This window comes from Dromaius novaehollandiae, chromosome 26 (assembly GCF_036370855.1).
Source record: "Dromaius novaehollandiae isolate bDroNov1 chromosome 26, bDroNov1.hap1, whole genome shotgun sequence".
Classification (NCBI taxonomy): Eukaryota; Metazoa; Chordata; class Aves; order Casuariiformes; family Dromaiidae; genus Dromaius; species Dromaius novaehollandiae.
In genome coordinates this window covers 5960763-5975749 of record NC_088123.1, presented here as the reverse complement: position 1 = coordinate 5975749, position 14987 = coordinate 5960763, and the positions used below count along the sequence as shown (strand labels likewise).

Genomic DNA, 14987 nt, shown 5'->3' with positions numbered 1-14987 from the left:
GCTTCTTTGAGTAGACTCAATCATGTTATTACAGTCTTGAATATAGCAATCCATTTGGTGGAGCTGTGTGTCATTCCAAGGTATTTTCAGGGGAGATTGCTTTTTTCCCTACCTTTCAGGGCCTGAAATGCTGCAAAGAAGGATGTTTTTCCTTTGCAGAATGATGTTAGTCTGGTACCTTTTTTCTTTTTCTTTGTTTTTCCTCTAATCTAATGAGGCTGAGTTTGGATCCAAACCTGGATGCAAAGTGCCACGGAGCCTGTGGAGATGCTGTTTTATATATACTTTGGTTCATTAATGATAGTGTGGGAACAGAAGTGAAGTCTTGTTCTAGATCCAAAGCTCACTAGACATGTTTGTGACAAAGGTTTCCTTCGGGATAGGTTCAACACTCCTGTGATTTCACATCAGTCAGTAGAGTTATCTTAGCTGAAGACTAGTTCATCTACTCAGTCTCCCAGAGACAGCTCTGGGGCACACCTGAAGTCAGGGATGGGAGTGCAAAGCCCTATGTGCTGAGCTTTTCCTGCAAGTTACCCATTGCGAGACCTGTTCTCACAGGCCTGCAAGGCAATCTGTGGATGAAAAACAAAAAGGATGTGGAGCAGGCTGTGATTACGGTTGTTCTGAAGGCTGCAATTTCAATATGATAGGAATGTAGCCAGGAATTCTTTGGGTTGGCCTATACTAGTTATTCTAAGCCTGAGCAAGCGCTTACGTAGCTCATACTTCAAGAGTTTAAAAGTATTTCTGTTGGGTTTGTGCAGGTGAGGGGAAAAGTAATTCTCGTGGAGTCTTTTTATAAAATTTTGTTGGAAAACAAAAAGAAAACAAAGTCTGCTGTTGGCCAGCCCTTGTCTTGCAGAGCACGTGCTTGGTGTTTGTCTGCCTCCCAGCCTCTGTTGTTGTTCTTAGGATTGCCATGGAAACATACATCAGACAGCGACAGCTAATCATGTCCCCTCTGATAACTTCCCATGTGATCGGAGAAAATGAGCCCCTCACTTCTGTCTTCAACAAAGTCATCGCTGCAAAGGAAGTGAATCATAAAGGGCAAGGTACACCAGTCAGGCGAGAAGCTAATATAAAAACCTGATGTGGGGAAAGGTTCCCCTTCCTTACAAAGGAAAGTAAATGGCTCGTGAAGGTCCAGAGATCAAAGCTTACTGGAGTCTGCTACCTCCTGTGAGCCGAACCTGCACTCTTTGTGATGGCTGTCATCCCAGCACACTGGGAGCTAAAACGATAAAAACAGGAGCTGCTCTTACTTGAGTAAAAAGAACTGCTTCTCTAGCTGATGACTGATAGATTCATATCCTTTGGCTTAGAATGAAACATGTCTTGTGACAGTCGCTCAGTATTTGTTTAGACAATGGAAGATTCTTTCCTGTTACACTCCTCCTGAGTTAATTTGCTGCTAATGTAGTATTTTAAAGGTACACTTATTCATATGAATATGCACTATTTTTAAGTGAACACGGCTGATTGCATCTTCTAAATGGCATGGGTGGGTTTGAAATGCTTTTTTCTGGATTTTCCTGTTCTTGCTTGTGTATCTGGCCTTTACTCAAATAAACTAGCATATTCATCTCAGCAGGGTTCTGTTTGACTTCAGAGGATCTACTTATGCAGTAAAGTCCTATTCAGCACAAGAGAAACTTGGAAAACTGGGTCAACTGAGAACCAGCTTGGGACCTTTGAGAAGTTGTAGCTTGGGGATCACAGGATGAAACAGTTTTCTGTCTTTGAGCATAGGTTTTAATTTCATGTGTTCACACTTTTTTTTGTTTTTGTTGTTTTTCCCCAGTAAGGAAGTGTTATGTTTTTTTTCTTAGGCCTCTGGGTTTCGCTGAAACTGCTTCCTGGTGATCTAGTACAGGTTCAGAAGGATTTTTCCCACCTTGTAGACAGATCAACAGCTGTGGCTCGCAAAATGGGATTCCCTGAGATCATCCTTCCTGGTAGGTCCCATATGGCTACCCACATGGTTCTATGAATTAAAGAGGCAGGTGAAATTCTGGAATTCTTGCTGTGAACAAATTTATTCTGAAGCTAGCTGAAAAAACATTTTTTTATTCTTCTTGAAGTTTCCAGCTGATCTCTTCATTTTTTATCAGATAAATGAAAACTGAAAAACTTCCTTTCTTTGAGAAATATTAAATTATAGGGAGTAGACTCTTTGGAAAAAAATTTCCGTTTAGTCAAAAAGCCATTTTTTATCCCATACAGTTTTAACCTGTTCTATTTAATCCTTTTAAAGTGGATTTAGGTCTGTAGAGCTGATTGCATTAAAAAATAAATGTTACCTAAAGACAGGTTTTTGGTGAGACCAGTGCGTTTTAAAAGTTTTTATATAACTTGTATAACCTTTTACAGCTGTCTGTACAAGAAAAATAACTCATTAAAGGCTCTGAATTTTAGGTGATGTTCGAAATGATATCTATGTCACCCTGGTACAAGGGGAGTTTGACAAAGGGAAGAAGAAGACTCCCAAGAATGTAGAAGTCACTATGTCTGTGCATGATGAAGATGGCAATCTGCAAGAGGTATGATGGACTTTGCAGAAGATACAAGGCTGCTGAGTTTGCTATATGATAGCTCTGGTGCATAGGATCTTACTCATTCTTCAGCTATATTCAAGAACTATGTGATAATGAGCAAGAGATTACAGGAGATCATAGTGACCAAATTTGAGGAGTCACTGATTTTTTTCACATTAATAACAGATTTGAGGAAATCTTTAAAGACTTGATAAAATTTTCAAAGAAGTGATGTACATTGAGTTTCCGTGACTATGAAACACAGATTTTGAGTAACCCTACCATTTACATTCTTTGAAAACTTCCATCCTAAGATATTTTTCTCTTTCCTCATAGAATTTATCTTTATCCCCTCCCCCCCCCCCCCCCTTGTCCTTTTCTCCAAAGAGAGCTATCCATCCTGGTGCTGGTGATGAAGGTGTCTCTGAATACAAATCTGTTGTTTATTATCAAGTCAAGCAGCCTTGTTGGTATGAAACAGTAAAGGTAAGAGTGTGCATTTTAGTTTTGCTTCCTCTATGTAGAAAATGAGACTAATTTAAAATCAGTAGATTAATGAGTAATAGAATGTTCTGTAATGGACTCTAGGCATAGAATGCTGTCACAGCATTTTCTCATTGTGTTATCGTGTGCAGGTGTCCATTGCAATAGAAGAAGTCAGTCGTTGCCATTTAAGATTCACCTTCCGTCATCGGTCATCACAGGAATGTGAGTATCAGAAACTAAGACCTGCAGGATACTGTACTCTTCCTAGTCTCATCTTGAGTTTTTTTTTGAGAATCCAGTGAAGATGGAGTCCTTGCATTTCTGCTTATTTCCAGTATTGTGGATTTTCCTACCAGGAACAAAAATAAAACGGAAGCCTATCCTGTGGTATTTTCAGCCTGAAGCAGGAAATTAAAATGTTGTTTGCAAATAAAAAGAAATAATTCAACCTTTTAACAGCCAAAAAAAAAGGGGGGGGGGGGGCGGGCTTTTGGTGTTGGTTTGATTCTAAAACTGAAACTATATAGAGAGCAAGGTGTTATCCCCCTTGAAAGACAATTGCTCGTGCTTATTGCTACTTTGGCTTCTCAGTGTATGATGGTGTTCTAATTCGTTTCAAGTCCTTCACAAAATTCAGTGCAAGGCTATAACCTGATTGGGCCCTAATGGTCTTCCTATAGGGAGGATTTTCAATTAAGTTAATGACAGGCTAATAAGGAAGTTAGACCCAGAAATTTTATTGGACTACTTCAGAGTGGTGATATGAGCTGAATAATGTGAGACTGATCCCTTAGCAGGCTCTAAGAAAAAAAATCTCTTAAGGTAACTGGGAGATGCAGTGACAGACTTTCAAAGCTAGAGCAAGTTAGATACAAGTTAAAAAAGAAAAAAATGCATGTATTTGCATTCCGACCTCTTCTTTCATTTTACTAAATGTGATGTGGCCTGTCCAAGGGGATTACAGATTCTACTGTGGTGCAAATATCTACCTTTCAAAATGTATTACTTTAATTTCTTTTTTAAGATATCAGAGCATCTTAAATAAGTCAACTGCCCCATGATTAAAACTGTTAAATTCAATATCTGTATCTCACAGATTAAATTTGCAAAACCCCAACTAAAATTTCACTGTGATATTATACATGTCCGTCTAGCAAGACAGCTAACCAATGAAATTGTGTGGAGAAAGAAGCTTCAGAGAGGAAGGCTTTTCTGTGCAACTGCAGATACCTCCTAAGTGCCTGGAGGTGAGAGGGAAAGACAGACAGCTTTTCAACATTGGTTCGCGAAGTATGCTCTCTTTCACATAATGTGATGCAGTTAAAGAAGAAGTTACATGCAGTTATGGAGTTGCATATGGACAGTATAGACACAAGACCAATCCTAGTAAAGATTTTTCTTTGTTTGCAGCGAGGGATAAGTCTGAGAGAGCTTTTGGCATGAGCTTCGTGAAGTTGATGAATGCAGATGGAACAACATTGCAGGACGGCAAACACAACTTGATTGTTTATAAGGTAGCTTGGGCATTTGCAATCTTCATTTCTGTTTAACTAGCCAGAAAAACTCTCTTGGCTAACTTCTTCCCTAGCAACAAAAGTCCTATTGCACCTGTGCAGAGATTCTTAATAATACTTTACAAGATAATAAGACAACAATACTTTTTTTTTTTTTTTTTTTTTTTTTTTTAATAACTCACTGACAGCTCTAGGTTCACTGATTCTCTAGCTGCGTCATTGCGAATCTCTTACATCCTTATATGTATGCCCATCTGCATGGAATGTTTTTCATCTAGCATCATTCATCTAAATAGCATGCAAGAAACAGGCCTGGTGAACACCTGCTGTGTAGGTGTCCTGCAGTGTCTGACCAGAAGAGAGACATGGTGTTTAATCACAGTAACAGGAAAAAGTTAATGCCTTGCTGCAGGAACCTACAAAGTGACAAAGAACTGATTTCTGTGCCTTGAATGACTCTGTAAAAGAGCTTAGTTCATTGGCTGTGTGGGCGGCTTTCATTCGCTGAAGTTAGATGCCCAAACAGACAATGTGAATAAGTGACTATAGACATGGAAAAATGTTTAAAGCCTTCTCCGGCTGTCACTGTGTTGAAGTGTGTATGGTGTTAATACGTCTGCAGATGAGAACTGCAAGAGGTCAGATAAGGTGTGATAAAACTGTAAGATAACCCTTGTCCTTGCTATGTTCAACCAACAGGGCGATAACAAGAAAATGGAAGATGCTAAATGCTATTTAACTCTTCCTTGTACAAAAATGGAGATGGAGGAGAAGGAGATCCCCTCAGGAAAGAATCTGCACCATCTAGCCACCTTCACACCCACGAAAGACAGTACAAAGGACAGTTTCCAGATTGCCACTTTGATCTGCTCTACCAAGCTCACCCAGAATGGTAGGTCTTGCATTAGCACCCTGGCAGTACTGTGATGTATATTTGAAGTAAGAGAGCACTTTCTTTACCCAAAACCTTGCCTGGATTGCACAACTTGTGAACATATCCCTTTAGCTTTAATATTGCTGCTTGTGTGTCAATGGCAGCCAGATCCCAGCATTATCAGCATCAGTATTGCCACTACAAGCTACAAAGATGTTTATGCAGCCACTACAGACCATGTCATAGGCATATTGTACCCAAACTACCTATGTTAAATCTAACAAGTTTGTCAGCATGTATAGAAATCGCAACTGTCAGTGACAGTGTAAATGTGTTTTTAAGATTCCTTTAAGTTAAAGGTTAATTATCTTCTTACCTCTGTCTGTTAAGAATGTAGCAGTTAGAACTGGTCTCTTCAGCATGTTGTTAGGCAATGTCTGCTTTGCGTAAAGCCAAAGTGGCCAAATTAAAGGATGTGTGTATGCAAGTGAATACATTATATGCTATTTAGTGATGTGAGATCTAAATAAGTTAAAGCAGCCAGTGTAGTTCAGGAAGGCTTTTAGTGTAACATAATCTGTGGCTTTGGGAAAGAGTCATGTGAAAAATTGACACCAGCTGTGTCTCCATCAGGGTGTGTCTGCATAGCTGCTGGAGATGGGCATGAATTGCTCTGCTCGCAGTCTGAGTAGGCTTAGGGCCTGTTAGCTCAGGCTAAATGCCATACTGATATATCCATGTGTGTGAGGACTGAAACTGACTTTCAGCATCAGGCTGAAGTGCAAGCCAAGCGAGTTTACATCTTTCTCTCCCACCCCCCTCCACATGTACACTGTATTCCTGAATATGGCATTCCTTGTCAAGGTTGTATATTTCACGTGTATTCTTAAATTCTAAGGTAGTAAAGGTTTTCCATTAATGGCAGAATTAACTTCCTTGCAAAGACAAAAGAGCCATCTCAAGGTAATGTTCTGTATGTGGCAGTTTGACTTTTTCTAAGCTGATTCTAAAAATAACCTCTAGTACTTTACTGTTCTGCAACCATCAGAAGAAGTCAGCTGTTTTGTTGTGATTTGTTTCTAATTGCTGATGTTCTGTCCTTGCTAGTTGACCTGCTAGGTTTGTTGAACTGGCGTTCTAACTCTCAGAACATAGCCCATAATCTAAAGAAGCTAATGGAGGTGGAAGGAGGAGAAATTGTAAAGGTATGTATAGAGGTTTGAGTCGTCTGGTTGTGCAGACACTTACATATGTGCTTGATGTTAACCTTGAAGGATTATAATTGTGCTGTATGCAAAAGCTCTGTATATAGACTAGGAGGGCCATTGCCTTAGCTGCTGAACAACAGGAGAACAAAAAGATATCCTTTGACGCAGGGTCTCTCGTTAGTGGAATTCATCTGCATAGAAATTTAATGTTTCTAGGATCAGGTAGTGATCCCTCACTTTTCCTTGCATTCTTACAAAAAGTAAGGAGATACCTGCAAAACCCCAACTGTTAATTTGCAGTAGTAGCTCTGGGCCTCCTTTGTGAATAGGACCTGCTGTGCTAGGAACAGAATGCAGAGAAGGCCCAGAGGGCTTCTGGTCAGAGTAGCTTGGGGAAATGACCTGAAATGTGGGGAAGTGGCACACCAAATAGCCAAATGAGGGAGGTAGGAGATGCTTTGTTAAGAATTCCTGTGTGGATCTTTAGAATTATGCAAGGTATGAATTTTACCCGTTTTAACTGCTTAGCAGCTAAAGTAAAGGCTGGTTTTTTTTGCAAACCAGCCTTTATGTAAAATGCCATGCCTTAGTACATTGTGTGTGGTTAAGTAGGTCCAGTGCGAGCTGAAACTGTGCATGGACAAAATTAAGTGCAGTCAATAGCTCTCTTGCGTAGACAGCCACCTTTGCACTTGCACTTCTGTTCTGCAGCAGGGCAGAGACGAAAGCTGGGACATTCAGCTAGGTAAGATCCTTCTGCAGCAGAGGTGTTTACCTACAGCTTTTCTACTGGCCTTGCTCCTCTAACTAGGGAGAACAGTTTGGCAGTCATGACCAGCATGTGAATGAATGCAGGACTAAGATCCCATTTCAAAATGCTCTTTTTTGTACAACTTTAACAATTCAGTTGGGTTAGGCCGAAAGGGGAAAGAGGGTCCAAAAGAGCAGGCTTTTGTGCAGGATACCAGATGCAGTAGTCTTTTCTCAACCTTTTGTTATTTTCTGTCTCTAGTTTTTGCAAGACACCCTCGATGCACTTTTCAACATAATGATGGAAATGTCAGACAATGAAACCTATGACTTCCTTGTGTTTGATGCACTGGTGAGTGACTTTTTTCTGTGGATTTAGAGTATCTGATTTTCAGTCCTGTCATCAGTTTGTTCATACTGCTTGCTTCCATTGAATAGGTGAATTGGTATTTCAGTCTGAGAAATAGGTTATATTTAAAGACTCTTTTAAGGCATTTTCAAGCATTTTTCGGAGCTAGGACTGAAATATGCCATGACCATTTTAATAACCACAATGAGAATAATAATAAGCATTTACATAAATACATAATTTGTTCAGATAACTTTCTCATCAAGGCAATTTACAGAAGAGAAAAGCAGTATTATCTATCTGAAGCACAAAGGGAAATAATTTGCCCAGGCTCACAGTGGAGGGTTTGTGGCTATGGTGGGAATAAACCCCTCATACCCTAAATGCTACCCCAAACCTTATGCAATAGGGGTCAGTGCTTCCCTGAACCTTTAGGGAAGGATTATAATAAATGAGCAAAAGACTTCACAAAGAGTTTGCTGCCTCTTTAGAGAGGCTGCTTAATGTGTTTGAAAGGCACTACTTTGATGTGCAGCACAATAAAGAAGTTTTATACTTGATGCTATTCAACAAGTGTGTACTTAACAGTTTAGGAAGAAACACAAAGTAAGGTGTATCCAGCTGACATTGGTGGTGAGGATGAATGCAGGAGACAGAATGTCCTTACTCTAACACATTTCATTGTAGTAGCATGATTAAGAGTGTTACAGACCTCATGTGGATTCATTTTTGAGTATAAATGATCAGAACTTCTTTTTCTTTATCCTGGTTTGAAAAACAGAGCCTTCAGCAGCTCTGTGCCTACTTAATCCTGTGCTATGACAGTATTCACATAATGACTGCAAGTAGTGCCATTTCTTGTATCACCATTGTCACTTCATGGAGCAACTGCCTTAATTTCTAAAACTTCCTGTGTAAATGCTGATGTAACCTACCTACCTTCTGTCTGAGAAATGACGTGGTTGCACACCACAGTATGTAGTTGCTATTAGAATGTGAACAACACTATCTGTAACATTAATGCTCTTGGGGGGAAAAAAACCACAATGATTCAGCAAAACAGATGACCTGATTAGAGGCTGAGTTACGCTGCAGTTAGTTAAAGGTTGTACATATATTTCTTTTTGAATTTTTGGCAGGTATTTATTATTTCTTTGATCGGAGACATCAAGTTCCAGCATTTTAACCCTGTACTTGAAACTTATATTTACAAGCACTTCAGTGCAACCCTGGCGTATGTGTAAGTATTGGTAACCACAAACCCATAGGCTGTCTTCACAGGTATTGTGTCTCACTGAAGCTCTTGGTAAACTGCTCCAATACAGTAATGGCAGCGTAGACTGCATGAGAAAGTGTAGCTGTGTGTTCCACCTTATTCTTGCCTGCTTTCAGGAGAGAAAAAAACCCTGTAACTACTTACTGTAAGAAGTTTTTATTGTCAGAATTTTCTGTGAGAAAAGATGATACTATCATGGAAAATCCTGTATCAATCTGCATAATACAGACTCTTTCAAACTCTAGCCTGTGTTCTTTGTGTGGTAAAATCACATTAATGCTTTGCAGGCTGATTTCATATAGAAAACAAGGGTAATGCAGTCCATCTGTATAAATTTCTCCCATATTACTCTTGAGTGCTTTGGTCTAATATTGTTGCAAAAAGATTTGGGAAGGGGGAATTTGCAGGTATGTGCAGAAGGTAATGGAAAATAGCATTATTCAGTTCAGGAATGGGGGGAAATCTGTTGACATATGGGAAGTCGGTTCTAATAGGTACTGCTGCTTGTGGAGCTGCTTTGGCTTGTCAGCCCAAACCTTTTTGAGAACTCTGAACAGAAGAAAGTTTGAAATAATATAATCTGTATACTCAGTGCTCCAGTCTACAGTGCATGTTTGAGTAGGGTCATGGGGAGGAGAATCAGAAACCATATGTGGCTGAAACAGTGCACGTGACATCGTCGTTAATGATAGCAGAGAGAATGGTGTTTGCCCCCACTGCTTACAATCAGGCAGGTGGTTGAGGCCACAGAGTTCAGAAAAGTGTTAATATCAGTGTGGGATTTAAACGTGCAGATTACATGAGATTACTTATTATATAGTGAAACTCTGTCATATAGACTCTCCTTTGTTAAAAGAAACTTGCAGTTCTTTGCATCCAGATGCGTGGGCGTAGACAGTGGGAGTAGTTCTGTTTCTCTGTAGCATTTTCATCTATGAACCTCAAAGCAATTTGAAAATTCAGTTCACAATCAGTCCTATTTTATACGGGAAGGAAAAAGAGTTGATGCACAGAATTTGATTAGGTACATGTTAAATTTTAGTCCTGTTAGTCCTCCTGTTGACTTCATGTGCTTAAAAGTGAGGCATTTAACTGCTACACCTAATCATGGCTTACGTGTTCAAGGGTACCCAGGATGCTGGTGGAGAAGCCAGGAGTAACACCCAGGTCTCTTGGCTTCCAGCCCCTTGTTTTAGGGGCCCTCAACCCAAAGGTCATTACTGTCACGGTAAAAGGAAAATAAAAAGTTAAAACTGAGGCCAATAGGGAGGGCAAAACCAAAAAACAAACTCCCTTTCCCCTCTAAAATCTCTTTGGATTTTTACTGATACATGTGAATTCCCACCCTGAACATTCAGCCTCTTCTAGTGATGGCTGTCAACCTAAAGATAAAACTGTGGGTAAACACAGTATGACAAAGCTCTGAAGTCCTCTGTTCCTGGGTTGCTTTCTTCTTCCCTGCCTGAGCTGTGCAATCACTGCTTGTGTGTGGTTTCCTCTCCCTGTAGCCTGTGGAAGATTCATCATTCTTATTTCTCTCTACTATAAATAAACCTCTTTGTCTGATAAATGGGCATGTGGTGTCTTAGATTTCTTGTTCCCTTGCCTTGCTTTCCAGCTTGGCTTGATAATGTGATATCTGCTTAATGCCAAGTGGACTAGAATATTATGTAATGTCCTTCGCGTGCTTCTCATGCCAAAATTTGACAACGCAAGGAATTAGATGCTGGCAGCGTGGCAAGTAGAGCAACCAAGAGCAGAATCTGCTGTATACTGAGCTACCACACATACACCACTTTGGGTGCTGTGAGTTGTTTAATGAAGAGAAGAGAGTTTTGCCTGAGTATCAGCTACCAGAGTTCTCACTGCTCTTCTAATAAAGGGCTGTAAGATCCTGATCTTATATCTGATCCTCACAGAGACTAGACAGCAAATAATAATAATGTACTTACGCAGCTTCTGCCCACAGTTCTCCAAGCACTCAGTGAATATTGCTTCAAAAGCCCTTTGTGCTCCACATAAATTTTTTCCTTTGTGCGTATGAGGATGCTAACACACGGAGAAGGTGTGAATCCGCTTTAAGTAGTAATGGGTTTTCCAGCCTCCTGAACCCTTCATTTTACAGAAAATGGAAAGTCAAGAAGTTGGAATTTGTAGATGCAGCTAACAGCCATGGTTTGGGCTAGATACCTGGGAATTCATGAACTGGTTTTGAAAATCTGGCACTCCATGAAGCCAAAGGCATCAGAATGAAATAAGCTGTGAACAGGAATCCCTGTCTGTTATCTAAACATCAGATTGTGGCTCATCTCTGGAGTAAGGAAACTGGACTTGCAGCAAAACTTAACTGTCTATATTTGTTCTCCTTTTCTTTTTACTTTTGAAGGAAACTCACCAAAGTACTAAACTGTTACGTGGGAAATGCAGATGACTCCAGCAAGACAGAATTGCTATTTGCTGCTCTGAAAGCCTTGAAGTACCTATTCCGATTCATCGTTCAGTCACGAATATTGTACCTGAGGTGAGGCAAAGGCCCTTGCCATCCTTATTTTGCCTCCTTTTGGAAGTCAGTGGACTTGCTTCCATTCAGCACCACCATAAAGGATATTCTTCAGTGTGTCCTTCATTCTTGAACTATCAAGAAGTATGTCCTTCTACCTTTTGTCTATGGCCAGAGACAAAAAGATGAGTAAAGATGGAAACGCCTAATTTGAACAGGGAGAATCCTTTTAGTTATCTGTAACGTGCTATAAGCTGCATACGACAGTGCTGAAAAGGAACCTGTTTCTTCATTAAAATTATAAAAAATGGAATGACTTCCTTATTTTAAAAAAAAAGTCTGCATTTTGAAGGACTTCTCAAGGTGTATTACTTAAAAAGCAACAATAATTTCAAATATCCTAAAGAAAAATGCTCAGTTTAGTGGTGTCAGAAATGACCCCCATAGATTTTATTTTCTTCAAAGGAAATGTGTGTGCAGTGTCTTTTCTCATTTTCCTTGTGCTTTTTGCAGTAGACAAATGCAGTTTGAGACACTGGCAGTTAGAAAAGTGCGGCTTTTCACTTATAACAGGATTTCAGCAGGAAATTACTGCTATAGTAACTACAGAATCCCACAATGCCATTACACTTGTTTCTTTGTAGAAGGAAATTGCTTTAAGATGCTGTTCCAAAGGACAAAATTGTCTCAGCTACTGTGACACTATTCCTAGCCTAAATTTACATGTGTAGCTAGTTCTTTCTGTTCTTTGTAGGTTTTATGGGAAAAGTGAAGATGGAGATGAATTTAATGATGCAATACGCAAGCTGTTCCTGTCCTTCAATGTCCTCATGGACCGGCCTTTAGAGGAGGCTGTCAAGATTAAGGTATGCATAATTCTCAGGGAGAGGTAATATTTCTTATTAGATCAACTAATCAGCTGGGGGTTGGGGAGAGGGACAAGCTTTGAGATATGCAAACCGATTGAGATGAGTCGTATCTGAATCCTACTGAATGTCTGTTCTAATGAACTGAGTGTGGCAGGAAAGCAGTATTTAAACCCCAAAGTTTATCAAATAAAGATGAGCTTTTTATGCATTCTGCAACTGCAGCTTAGCTGAAAACCCTGCAGCAATTCCTAGGATGAAAGCTAACAACCAGCCAAGAAGTAATGTTGGAAGACAGTTCAGCCAGCGACACAAGCTTGAGGGTGATGGAGATGGAAATGTTAGGCCACTGCAATAATCAGCATAACTCAGGGAATGAAAGTACTGACAAGCCAAGTGGTTCCTAAATGTGTCTTAGATTTTGTACTTGCTTGTTTTTCTGGTGGGGCCTGGAATATAGGCCTTCTCTCTGGGCTCTGAGGAGGAACAGAACAGCCATGCAGTGAGGCCTCTAGATTGCTTTATTTCACCTCTTTCAGCCAACATACCTTTTTCTCTTGCCAGGAAAGACTGATTCTAAACTCTCTTTAATTAGTGTTTGGATGATTTAAAGCCCAACTTTGATTCCTGTGCAATGAGTTTCTGCTGGCAGCAAGCACGGAGCAATGAAGTGAATAAAAGAACACCCGTCTGCAGCATCACCCAGAGACCTTTAGTTGCTGTTGCACACAGGTGCTTGGAAACTGCACTGATAAAAGCCAAACTAGTACCTAGATATCTTATTAGTGGGTACACAGACAATCCTAAACTATACAGAATACAGAGTTAATTTAATTAACTAGAGCTTTTCATGTCAGACTACAAGGAGCTTAATCCCTGAAGCTGCAGGATGTTTGCAAAAACTAAAGAACTTGGCTAGGAATCCTTCCTCCTTCACTTTCTCTACACTGCACTGCAGATGTGTGGTTGCTGGAGGCTCTTCAGATGCATAAATTTTATCTTAAGCCAGTTCTCTACAGGTGCCTGCATATTTGCTCTTGATGAAACTAGGTTTGCCATGGGTCATGTGAGCTATGTGCGTTGTTGTTGAGGCTTTACACCCTTTTAGAATGAACCAGCTAACCTAACTGTTTCCATTTGTGTTTCGTGTTCTTGTTTTTTCTTGCAGGGTGCAGCTTTAAAGTATTTACCAAGCATTATAAATGATGTCAAACTAGTATTTGACCCTGTTGAACTCAGGTGACTATATTAAGTTTGTTTGTCCTCCAAATCCAACTCCTCTGTTGTGAAGAATTTTGGAAACTTTCTTAAAACCAGCCACTGTGATTATGACATGATGAGGCACATGCTGCATGAATTCGAGGAAGCTGTTTGCAGGGCTTTAGAGGAATTCAGTTTAGTTCAAAGGAATGTATGCATTTCAACTGTACTTTCTTACAAACTTTGAGATTTTGTTGTTCAAAAACAAAATTTTGAGAACTGGAAAGCCATCTCATGAAAGACTGTGTAAGTTTTCATCAATTCTTAGTCATTACTTCTGAGACCAATCCAAACGTGTGACAAAGGGTGGACCTTTCTCGGGAAAACAAAAGTTGTAATTGTTCAGGAAACTTACCCTGCTGCAGATTTCTCCTCTTCACTGTTTATAGCTTTGCCTAAAACCTCTGTTCCATGTCTCCTTGTTCTGACACAAATAATTTGCTAGTAAGTAGCAGACAGACAGCAAATGTACATGGAATTTAATTTAATGGAATTCTAGGATTAAAATGAGCCATCGCTCTTGATGAGAGGGGCATCTGGAAGGATATGCTCTTGACATCGTGTATAGCAGTGTTGCAAGTTTCAGCAGTGCTGTGTTGAAGCTTTGCAAAATTGTGCTTGCCCTTTATATGGAAGTATGATTATTTTATGCCAGCTATGAAGGGCAGGTAGATAGTATTCCCAATTTATAAGCTTGTTTAGTATACCTAGTGTGTCTTGTGATGCAAGCTTCATTTTGAGAAGTTTAAGCCTGCAGTCTCTGAATACTGTTCAGTTTTAGTGCAAGTCCTGTGTTAAGTTTCCTGGAAATGAAACGTCAAGTTCCATAGTAATTTGCCTGTGGACCACTTGAAGGTGACGTGTCAACAAAGTGACAAAAATGCTTGGCTTGCCCAGGTGTGGGAGAGTGTCAGTGTAGATGGAATCATACTGGGTGAAAATGCTGACCATCTGCTTACTTTATGGTTTGCACACTAGCGTCCTCTTCAGCAAGTTTATCCAAAGTATTCCCGACAACCAGTTAGTTCGGCAGAAGCTAAACTGCATGACGAAGATAGTGGAGAGTGATCTGTTTAAACAGTCAGGTAAGTAGGAAATTGCAGTCTTTGGGTTCTGCATGGAGCCATGCGCCTTTACAAACAAAAATGTCTTTCAAATTCGCCTGTCCTTTAAGTCATCTTTAAATCCATATTTAAAATTCTTCCTTGCCACGATGGTTACAAAATGATTCCAAAACTGGAGGAACCAAAGAGTGCTGTTGTTGTTGTTCTATGTTTATACAATGCATAATACAGTAGGATCCTGATCCAATATATGTATTCAGAAAGAGATAGGAAGAGTGACAGAGCTATTTGATGCAATAC

The 14987-nt window shown here is 39.9% G+C and overlaps 1 protein-coding gene across 2 annotated transcripts in view; it reads left to right on the top strand.

The window, feature by feature from the left end:
- Window positions 1–14987, top strand: part of DOCK5 (dedicator of cytokinesis 5) — a 114340-nt gene that overhangs the window by 60888 nt on the left and 38465 nt on the right. For both annotated transcript variants that reach the window (XM_026122323.2, XM_026122324.2), the window contains exons 12-25: window positions 916–1058; window positions 1836–1961; window positions 2422–2546; window positions 2928–3026; window positions 3176–3248; window positions 4437–4540; window positions 5240–5432; window positions 6522–6619; window positions 7635–7724; window positions 8861–8961; window positions 11384–11518; window positions 12252–12363; window positions 13532–13602; window positions 14602–14708. In XM_026122323.2, coding sequence (XP_025978108.2) covers window positions 916–1058; window positions 1836–1961; window positions 2422–2546; window positions 2928–3026; window positions 3176–3248; window positions 4437–4540; window positions 5240–5432; window positions 6522–6619; window positions 7635–7724; window positions 8861–8961; window positions 11384–11518; window positions 12252–12363; window positions 13532–13602; window positions 14602–14708 — 1577 coding nt within the window. The remainder of the gene's footprint in view (window positions 1–915; window positions 1059–1835; window positions 1962–2421; window positions 2547–2927; window positions 3027–3175; window positions 3249–4436; window positions 4541–5239; window positions 5433–6521; window positions 6620–7634; window positions 7725–8860; window positions 8962–11383; window positions 11519–12251; window positions 12364–13531; window positions 13603–14601; window positions 14709–14987) is intronic.